This window comes from Calonectris borealis, chromosome 35 (assembly GCF_964195595.1).
Source record: "Calonectris borealis chromosome 35, bCalBor7.hap1.2, whole genome shotgun sequence".
Lineage (NCBI taxonomy): Eukaryota > Metazoa > Chordata > Aves > Procellariiformes > Procellariidae > Calonectris > Calonectris borealis.
Genome location: NC_134346.1, coordinates 750,091 through 760,477, shown reverse-complemented (window position 1 = coordinate 760,477; position 10,387 = coordinate 750,091). Strand labels below are relative to the sequence as shown.

Sequence of the window (10,387 nt, the reverse complement as noted above, 5' to 3'; positions counted from 1 at the left end):
CTGGGGGGGGGTAGAGGGGGGGCGGTGCTGAAGGGGGCGTGGCTCCATTACGCCGCACCCCTTAGCGGCGCCGCGGGGGGCGTGGCTGCAGCCGAGTCCCCGCCTCTCGTCGTCCTGCGCATGCGCTTCGGCGCCGGCGCCCTTCCCCCGCCTTTGGGGGCGGGCGGGGGGGAGCGGGACGAGCAGCGCGCATGCGCCGTAGCTGAGGAGGGGGGGGCAAGACGGGAGGTGGCTTCCACCCTATTGGGCGAAAAGAGAAGGTTCGCCGTGACTTGATTGGTTGAAGGTGAAAAAGGGGCGGGCAGGCGCCTGCGCAGAAGCCGGCGGCGGTTTGTTGTGGCCGCCATTTTCCTCGGGCATTACTGGGAAATCCCCGCGGCGCCGCCGCCGCCGCCCCCGGCCCCGGCCCCGGCCCCGGCCCCGCCGCCGCCTCCGCCCCGCTCAGCGCCGCCGCCGCCGCCGCAGGTGAGACCTTCCCCGGGACGGGGCCTCCCTCGGGAACCGGTTGCTTGCGCCCGTCCGGGGCTGCCGGTTTTCCTCTGCCCTTCCCCCGGCCCGGCCCCGGGGGGCCCGGAACTGGGACCGGTGGGGGGCTCCCAGTACCGGTGGGGGGCTCCCAGTACCGGGGTGGGCCCCCCGGCACCAGTATGGGTCTCCCGGCACCAGTATAGATCCCCCAGGACCAGTATAACTCTCCCGGCACCAGTATGAACTTCCCGGTACCAGTATGGGTCCCCTGGCACCAGTAGAGGTCTCCCAGTTGTCCCAGTACAGGTGTGACTCTCCCGGCACCAGTATGGGTCCCCCGGCACCAGTATAGCTCGCCCAGTACCAGTATGGGTCTCCCGGCACCAGTATGAACTTCTGAATACCAGTATGGGTCTCCCGGCACCAGTATAGATTCCCCAGGACCAGTATGAGTCACCCGGCACCAGTATGAACTTCCCGGTACCAGTCTGGGTCCCCTGGCACCAGTATAGGTCTCCCAGTTTTCCCAGTACAGGTGTGACCCTCCCGGCACCAGTATGAGCCTCCCAGGACCAGTATAGGTCCCCCGGCACCAGTATAGCTCGCCCAGTACCAGTATGGGTCCTCCAGCACCAGTATAGATCTCCCAGTTGTCCCAGTACAGGTGTGACCCTCCCAGTACCAGTATGGGTCTCCCGGCACCAGTATGAGCCTCCCAGGACCAGTATAGATCCCCCAGGACCAGTATGGGTTCCCCAGTACCAGTATAACCCTCCCGGCACCAGTATGAACTTCTGAATACCAGTATGGGTCTCCCGGCACCAGTATAGATCCCCCAGGACCAGTATAACCCCCCCGGCACCAGTATGAACTTCCCAGTACCAGTATGGGTCCCCTCGCGCCAGTATAGATCTCCCAGTTGTCCCAGTACAGGTGTGACCCTCCCGGCACCAGTATGAGCCTCCCAGGACCAGTATAGATCCCCCAGGACCAGTATGGGTCCCCCAGTACCAGTATAACCCTCCCGGCACCAGTATGAACTTCTGAATACCAGTATGGGTCTCCCGGCACCAGTATAGATCCCCCAGGACCAGTATAACCCCCCCGGCACCAGTATGAACTTCCCAGTACCAGTATGGGTCCCCTCGCGCCAGTATAGATCTCCCAGTTGTCCCAGTACAGGTGTGACCCTCCCGGCACCAGTATGAGCCTCCCAGGACCAGTATAGATCCCCCAGGACCAGTATGGGTCCCCCAGTACCAGTATAACCCTCCCGGCACCAGTATGAACTTCTGAATACCAGTATGGGTCTCCCGGCACCAGTATAGATCCCCCAGTACCAGTATAACCCTCCCGGCACCAGTATGAACTTGTCGGTACCAGTATGGGTCTCCCGGCACCAGTAGAGGTCTCCCAGTTGTCCCAGTACAGGTGTGACCCTCCCGGCACCAGTATGGGTCTCCCGGCACCAGTATGAGCCTCCCAAGACCAGTATAGATCCCCCAGGACCAGTATGGGTCCCCCAGTACCAGTATAACCCTCCCGGCACCAGTATGAACTTGCCGGTACCAGTATGGGTCTCCCGGCACCAGTATAGATCCCCCAGGACCAGTATAACTCTCCCGGCACCAGTATGAACTTCCCGGTACCAGTATGGGTCCCCTGGCACCAGTAGAGGTCTCCCAGTTGTCCCAGTACAGGTGTGACCCTCCCGGCACCAGTATGAGCCTCCCAGTACCAGTATAGATCCCCCAGGACCAGTATGGGTCCCCCAGTACCAGTATAACCCTCCCGGCACCAGTATGAACTTCTGAATACCAGTATGGGTCTCCCAGCACCAGTATAGATCCCCCAGGACCAGTATAACCCTCCCGGCACCAGTATGAACTTCTGAATACCAGTATGGGTCTCCCGGCACCAGTATAGATCCCCCAGGACCAGTATAACCCTCCCGGCACCAGTATGAACTTCCCGGTACCAGTATGGGTCCCCCGGCACCAGTAGAGGTCTCCCAGTTGTCCCAGTACAGGTGTGACCCTCCCGGCACCAGTATGAGCCTCCCAGGACCAGTCTGGGTCCCCCGGCACCAGTATAGCTCGCCCAGTACCAGTATGGGTCCCCCAGAACCAGTATAGCTCTCCCAGTTGTCCCAGTACAGGTGTGACCCTCCCAGTACCAGTATGGGTCTCCCGGCACCAGTATGAGCCTCCCAAGACCAGTATAGATCCTCCAGGACCAGTATGGGTCTCCCAGTACCAGTATAACCCTCCCGGCACCAGTATGAACTTCTGAATACCAGTATGGGTCTCCCGGCACCAGTATAGATCCCCCAGGACCAGTATGAGTCACCTGGCACCAGTATGAACTTCCCGGTACCAGTATGGGTCCCCTGGCACCAGTAGAGGTCTCCCAGTTGTCCCAGTACAGGTGTGACCCTCCCGGCACCAGTATGAGCCTCCCAGGACCAGTATAGATCCCCCAGGACCAGTCTGGGTCCCCCGGCACCAGTATAGCTCGCCCAGTACCAGTATGGGTCCTCCAGCACCAGTATAGATCTCCCAGTTGTCCCAGTACAGGTGTGACCCTCCCAGTACCAGTATGGGTCTCCCGGCACCAGTATGAGCCTCCCAGGACCAGTATAGATCCCCCAGGACCAGTATGGGTCCCCCAGTACCAGTATAACCCTCCCGGCACCAGTATGAACTTGCCGGTACCAGTATGGGTCTCCCGGCACCAGTATAGATCCCCCAGGACCAGTATATCCCTCCCGGCACCAGTATGAACTTCTGAATACCAGTATGGGTCTCCCGGCACCAGTATAGATCCCCCAGGACCAGTATAACTCTCCCGGCACCAGTATGAACTTCCCGGTACCAGTATGGGTCCCCTGGCACCAGTAGAGGTCTCCCAGTTGTCCCAGTACAGGTGTGACCCTCCCGGCACCAGTATGAGCCTCCCAGGACCAGTATAGATCCCCCAGGACCAGTATGGGTCCCCCAGTACCAGTATAACCCTCCCGGCACCAGTATGAACTTCTGAATACCAGTATGGGTCTCCCGGCACCAGTATAGATCCCCCAAGACCAGTATGAGTCTCCCGGTACCAGTATGAACTTCCCGATACCAGTATGGGTCCCCCGGCACCAGTCTGGGTCCCCCGGCACCAGTATAGCTCTCCCAGTTGTCCCAGTACAGGTATGACTCTCCCAGCACCAGTATGTGTCCCCCGGCACCAGTACGGGTCCCCCAGCACCAGTATAGTTCTCCCAGTTGTCCTAGTACAGGTGTGACCCTCCCAGTACCAGTATGGGTCCCCCAGCACCAGTATGAACCTCCCAGTATAGCTGTCCGAGTTGTCCCAGTACAGGTATGACTCTCCCAGTACAAGTATGGATTCCTTACTACCAGTATGAGTCTCCCAGCACCAGTATAGCTCTCCCAGGTATCCCAGTACAGGTACGACCCTCCCAGTACAAGTACGGATCTCCCGCTACCAGTATGACCCGCCCAGCACCAGTATGGATCCCGCAGAACCAGTATGAGTCTCCCAGCACCAGTATGGATCCCCCAGTACCAGTATGATCTTCCTGGCACCAGTATAGATTTCCCAGTTTTCCCAGTACCGGTATGACGTTCCTGACACCAGTATGATTCCCCCAGGACCAGTATGACTCTCCTAGCACCAGTGTAGATTTGCCAGTTGTCCCAGTACAGGTGTGACTCTCCCAGGACCAGTATGGATCCCCCACAACCAGTATGAGCCTCCCAGTACCAGTATAGATCCCCCGGGACCAGTATGAGCCTCCCAGTTGTCCCAGTACTAGTATGACTCTACCACCACCAATATGGATTTCCCAGTACCAGTATAGGATTTTCAGTTTTCCCAGTACCAGTATGGATTCCCCAGTACCAGTATGACCCTGCTGGATCCCCCAGTGTTCCCAGTACCAGTATGCATCCCCCCATATCAGTATAGCTGCCCCAGTTGTCCCAGCACAGGTGTGACTCTCCCAGTATCAGTATGAGTGTGCCAGTACCAGTATGCATCCCCCAGTTCTCCCAGTACCAATATGGAACCATGGATTTTCCCAGCACCAGTATGAATTCTCCACTTCCACCCAGTACCAGTACGACTCTCCCAGTACTACTGTGAGTCTTCCAGTTCTCCCAGTACAGGTATGCTCTTCCCATATTGGTTTGGGTCCCCCAGTACTGGTTGGACATCCCAGTTCCTCCCAGTCCCATCCCAGTTCCCCCCAGTTCCTCCCTGCACAGCATCCCAGTCCCATCCCAGTTCCCCCCAGTTCCTCCCCCCACTCATCCCAGCCCTCTCCCAGTTCTCCCCAGTCCCATCCCAGTTCCCCCCCATCCCAGCCCTGTCCCAGTTCCGCCCCCCCACAGGTAAACTGAGGCACAGAACCCCCCCAGTACTACCTCCCAGTTTCTTCCCCCCCATACTGGGCCATACTGGTTTCACCTGGGCCCTTTGAGCCCCTTAATGCCCCCCCGGGGGCGGGATTTAGGACCCAGGGGAGGGTATTTAGGCCCCGCCCAGCTCCAGGGCTGCCAGTTCCCTATTGGCTGCCGAGAAGGGCGGGCAGCCAATGGGAAGCCTGTTGCCATGGCGGGTGACACCAGTGGGTAGAACGGCCTCTCCCCCCCCTCCCCGCCCTGTGTTCACTCTGGGCCCTACTGATGGCTCGGGGAGGGGTGTGGCCTCCTGGGGGGCGGGGACAGGCCGGGGGCACCCGCCCTGTGTTCACTCTGGGCCCTACTGATGGCCGGGAAAGGGGTGTGGCCTCCTGGGGGGCAGGGCGGGCTGGGGGCACCCACCCCGTTCACTCTGGGCCCTACTGATGGTCTGGGAAAGGGGTGTGGCCTCCTGGGGGGTGGGGGCAGGCTGGGGGCACCCGCCCCATTCACTCTGGGCCTTACTGATGGCCGGGGAAGGGGTGTGGCCTCCTGGGGGGCGGGACAGGCTGGTGGCACCCGCCCCGTTCACTCTGGGCCCTACTGATGGCCAAGAACCCATCTCGCTCCCTCCAAGGGCGAGGTCATTCGTTGGGCGCGTTCACTCTGGGCCCTACTGACGGTCGACCGTTGGTTTTGCCCACCCCGAGGGATGAGGTTGTTGCTTGTGTTCACTCTGGGCCCTACTGGTGGCTACAGGTTAATCCTGCCTGCTCAACGCGGCGTGGCTGGGGCCGCGTTTTGTGCGCGTTCACTCTGGGCCCTACTGGCGGTCGACCCTCGATCTTGCTCCCTCCAATTGATGAGATTGGCCCGTTCGTTGTGTGCGTTCACTCTGGTCCCTACTGATGGTCGACCGTTGATTTTGTCCACTGCCAGAGATGATTTCAGGCCATATTTTGTGCACGTTCACTCTGGTCCCTACTGACGGTTGAACGTTGATTCCATCCCTTCTAAAAGATGAAATTAGGCTGCTTGTTGTGCACGTTCACTCTGGTCCCTAGTGATGGTCAACCGTTGATTTTTGTCCACTGCCAGAGATATTTCGGGCCATATTTTGTGGGTGTTCACTTTGGACCCTACTGGTGGTTGAACGTTGGTTTAGTCTCTTTTAAAAGATTAAATTAGGTCACGTGTTGTCCGCGTTCACTCTGGTCCCTAGGGATGGTGGATTGTTGATTTTGTCCACTGCCAGAGGTGATTTCAGGCCATATTTTGTGAGCATTCACTCTGGTCCCTACTGACGGTTGAACGTTGATTCTATCCCTTCTAAAAGATGAAATTGAGCCGCTTGTTGTGCACGTTCACTCTGGTCCCTACCGATGCTTGAACGTTGGTTTAGTCCCTTCTAAAAGATTAAATTAGGCCATGTGTCGTCCACGTTCACTCTGGTCCCTACTGATGGTCGACTGTTGATTTTGTCCACTGCAAGAGTTGAGCTCAGGCCATGTTTTGTGTGCGTTCACTCTGGTCCCTACTGACGGTTGAACGTTGATTTAGTCCCTTCTAAAAAATGAAATTAGGCCACTCGTTGTGCGCGTTCACTCTGGTCCCTACTGATAGTCAACACCAACCACAGCTCCCTGCTCCCTGGAGTGGCCGTGGCGGGTTTGGGGGGGGGCAGGGCTGATTCAGGGCCCCGCCCCCCAGCCCCGGCTGAGCCTTCCTCCCCCCCCGCTCTCTCCCCGCAGGTGGCGGCAGCCGTGGCCGCAGCGCAGGATGCCCGGGGCCGGCCTGGCCGGGCTCTTGGCTCCGCTCTGAGCCCACCATGTCGGGCCAGCCCGGCCATGCCCCCTTCGCCAGCCTCCAGCCCATGGCCGAGCCCCCCCAGGTACCCCCAAACCGGGGCGGGGGGGCACCCCGGGGTGGGGGAGTGTCACTGGGACCCCTGGGACCGACGGGCGGTGGGCACTAGGACCCCTGGGACCCCTGGAATGGGGAGGGGGGGCACTAGGACCCCTGAAATGGAGGGGGGGGCATTAGGACTCCTGGGACCCCTGAAATGGGGAGGGGGGGCACTAGGACCCCTGGGACCCCTGGAATGGGGAGGGGGGGCACTAGGAGCCCTGGGACCCCTGAAATGGGGAGGGGGGGCACTAGGAGCCCTAGGACCCCTGAAATGGGGAGGGGGGGCACTAGGATCCCTGAGACCCTTGAAATGGGGAGGGGGGGGCGCTGGGACCCTTGAAATGGGAGGGGGGGCACTTGGACCCCTGGGACCCCTGAAATGGGGAGGGGGGACACTAGGACCCCTGGGACCCCTGAAATGGGGAGGGGGGGCACTAGGACCCCTGGGACCCCTGAAATGGGGAGGGGGGGCACTAGGACCCCTGGGACCCTTGAAATGGGGCAGGGGGGGGTGCTGGGACCCCTGAAATGGGGAGGGGGGGCACTAGGACCCCTGGGACCCCTGAAATGGGGAGGGGGGGCACTAGGACCCCTCGGACCCTTGGGGGGGGGCACTGGGACCCCTGGGACCCCTGGGGGCACCTCTGGGAATGCTGGAGCTCCCAGTTCCCCCCAGTGCCCCCCAAGAGCCTACTGGGACCCCCTCAGCCCCCCCCAATTCCTCCCATATCCCCCCTATAGAGCCCACTGGGACTCCCAGTTCATCCCAGTGCCCCCCCAGAGCCTACTGGGAACCCCTCCAGCCCACCAGGACCCCCAAAATCCCCTCTCAACCCCCCTGGGTGCTGTTGGGGGGGGTCAAGGCTGGTCCAGGGTCCCCTGGGGACCCCCCCAATCCCCCAGTTCACCCCAATCCCCCCTCCCAGAGCTTACTGGGACCCCCAGTTTACCCCAGTGCCCCCCAGAGCCTACTGGAAACCCCCCCAGCCCACCAGGACCCCCAAAACTCCTCTCAACCCCCCTGGGTGCTGTTGGGGGGGGGGGGGGGGGGGCAAGGCTGGTCCAGGAACCCCTGGGGACCCCCCCCAATCCCCCAGTTCACCCCAGTGCCCCCCAGAACTTACTGGGACCCCCCCCCAGCCCCCCCATATCTCCCCCCCTCCCCACTGCGACCCCCAAAACCCCCTCTCAAGCCCCCTGGGTGCTACTGGGGGGGGTCAAGGCTGGTCCAGGATCCCCTGGAGACCCCCCCAATCCCCCAGTTCACCGCAGTCCCCCCTTCCAGAGTCTACTGGGACCCCCAGTTCACCCCAGTGCCCCCTCAGAGCCTACTGGGAAGCCCCCCAGCCCACCAGGACCCCCAAAATCCCCTCTCAACCCCCCTGGGTGCTATTGGGGGGGGGGGTCAAGGCTGGTCCAGGGACCCCTGGGGACCCCTCCAATCCCCCAGTTCACCCCAGTCCCCCCTCCCAGAGCCCTCTGGGAGGCCCAGTTCACCCCAGTGCCCCCCCCCGAGCCTACTGGCACCCGCCCAGCCCCCATCAGGACCCCCAAACCCCCCTCTCAACCCCCCTGGGTGCTACTGGGGAGGGGTCAAGGCTGGTCCAGAGTCCCCTGGGGACCCCCCCCAATCCCCCAGTTCACCCCAATCCCCCCTCTCAGAGCTTACTGGGACCCCCAGTTTACCCCAGTGCCCCCCAGAGCCTACTGGAAACCCCCCCAGCCCACCAGGACCCCCAAAACCCCTCTCAACCCCCCTGGGTGCTGTTGGGGGGGGGGGTCAAGGCTGGTCCAGGAACCCCTGGGGACCCCCCCAATCCCCCAGTTCACCCCAGTGCCCCCCAGAACTTACTGGGACCCCCCCCAGCCCCCCCATATCTCCCCCCCTCCCCACTGCGACCCCCAAACCCCCCTCTCAACCCCCCTGGGTGCTACTGGGGGGGGTCAAGGCTGGTCCAGGATCCCCTGGAGACCCCCCCAATCCCCCAGTTCACCGCAGTCCCCCCTCCCAGAGTCTACTGGGACCCCCAGTTCACCCCAGTGCCCCCCCAGAGCCTACTGGGAACCCCCCCAGCCCAGCAGGACCCCCAAAACCCCTCTTAACCCCCCTGGGTGCTGTTGGGGGGGGGGGGTCAAGGCTGGTCCAGGATCCCCTGGAGACCCCCCCAATCCCCCATTCACCCCAGTCCCCCCTCCCAGAGCCCTCTGGGAGGCCCAGTTCACCCCAGTGCCCCCCCCGAGCCTACTGGCACCCGCCCAGCCCCCATCAGGACCCCCAAACCCCCCTCTCAACCCCCCTGGGTGCTATTGGGGGGGGGTCAAGGCTGGTCCAGGGACCCCTGGGGACCCCTCCAATCCCCCAGTTCACCCCAGTCCCCCCTCCCAGAGCCCTCTGGGACCCCCAGTTCACCCCAGTGCCCCCCCGAGCCTACTGGGACCTGCCCAGCCCCCATCAGGACCCCCAAACCCCCCTCTCAACCCCCCTGGGTGCTACTGGAGAGGGGTCAAGGCTGGTCCAGAGTCCCCTGGGGACCCCCCCCAATCCCCCAGTTCACCCCAATCCCCCCTCCCAGAGCTTACTGGGACCCCCAGTTTACCCCAGTGCCCCCCAGAGCCTACTGGGAACCCCCCCAGCCCACCAGGACCCCCAAACCCCCCTCTCAACCCCCCTGGGTGCTACTGGGGGGGGGGTCAAGGCTGGTCCAGGATCCCCTGGGGACCCCCCCCAATCCCCCAGTTCACCCCAATCCTCCCTCCCAGAGCTTACTGGGAGCCCCAGTTCACCCCAGTGCCCCCCCCCAGATCCTGCCGGAGCTGAGCCTGCTGCAGCGCCGCATCCCCCTGAGCTTTCGGGACGCGGGGAGCGCCCCCCTGCGCAAACTCTCCGTCGACCTCATCAAGACCTACAAGCACATCAATGAGGTCAGCGTGGGTGCTGGCACCCGCGGGTGCTGGGGGGGGGGGAACACGGTGACACCCACCCTGGGGCAGCCCCGGGGTTGCTGGGGGGGTTTCTGGCACCCATGGGTGCTCCGGGAGGGGTAGATCCCCCGTCTCCCCACGGTCCCCCCACATGCCCTCCCCAGCCTCCCGCATCCCCCCCCATCCCCCACAAGTCTCGTCTCCCCCCCCCACGAGTGTCCACCCCCCCCCACGGGTGTCCCCCCCACCCCCACGAGTGCCCACTCCCCCCCACGGGTGTCCCCCTCCCCCCCACGGTCCCCCCACATGCCCTCCCCAGCCTCCCGCATCCCCCCCCCATCCCCCACAAGTCTTGTCTCCCCCCCCACGAGTGTCCACCCCCCCCACGGGTGTCCCCCCCACCCCCACGAGTGCCCACTCCCCTCCACGGGTGTCCCCCTCCCCCCCACGGTCCCCCCACATGCTCTCCCCATCCCCCACAAGTCTCCCCCCTCCCCCCCCAGGTCTCCCCCTCCGCCCCACGAGTGTCCACCCCCCCCACGGGTGTCCCCCCCACCCCCACGAGTGCCCACTCCCCTCCACGGGTGTCCCCCTCCCCCCACGGTCCCCCCACATGCCCTCCCCAGCCTCCCGCATCCCTCCCCCTCCCCCCCACGAGTGTCCACCCCCCCCACACGGGT

The 10,387-nt window shown here is 63.0% G+C and overlaps 1 protein-coding gene across 3 annotated transcripts in view; it reads left to right on the top strand.

Annotated features, from left to right (window-relative positions):
• The first annotated feature begins 352 nt into the window (after window positions 1-352).
• LOC142074394 (dual specificity tyrosine-phosphorylation-regulated kinase 1B-like) overlaps window positions 353-10,387 on the top strand; it is a 34,109-nt gene continuing 24,074 nt past the window's right edge. The window contains exons 1-3 of one of the 3 annotated variants that reach the window (XM_075134995.1): window positions 353-465; window positions 6,629-6,768; window positions 9,588-9,707. In XM_075134995.1, the coding sequence (XP_074991096.1) occupies window positions 6,706-6,768; window positions 9,588-9,707 (183 nt within the window). In that variant the 5' untranslated portion in view covers window positions 353-465; window positions 6,629-6,705. Of the gene's footprint in view, window positions 466-4,526; window positions 4,644-6,628; window positions 6,769-9,587; window positions 9,708-10,387 lie in introns of those variants that run through there. The other 2 variants (XM_075134994.1, XM_075134993.1) reach the window with 2 other exon arrangements.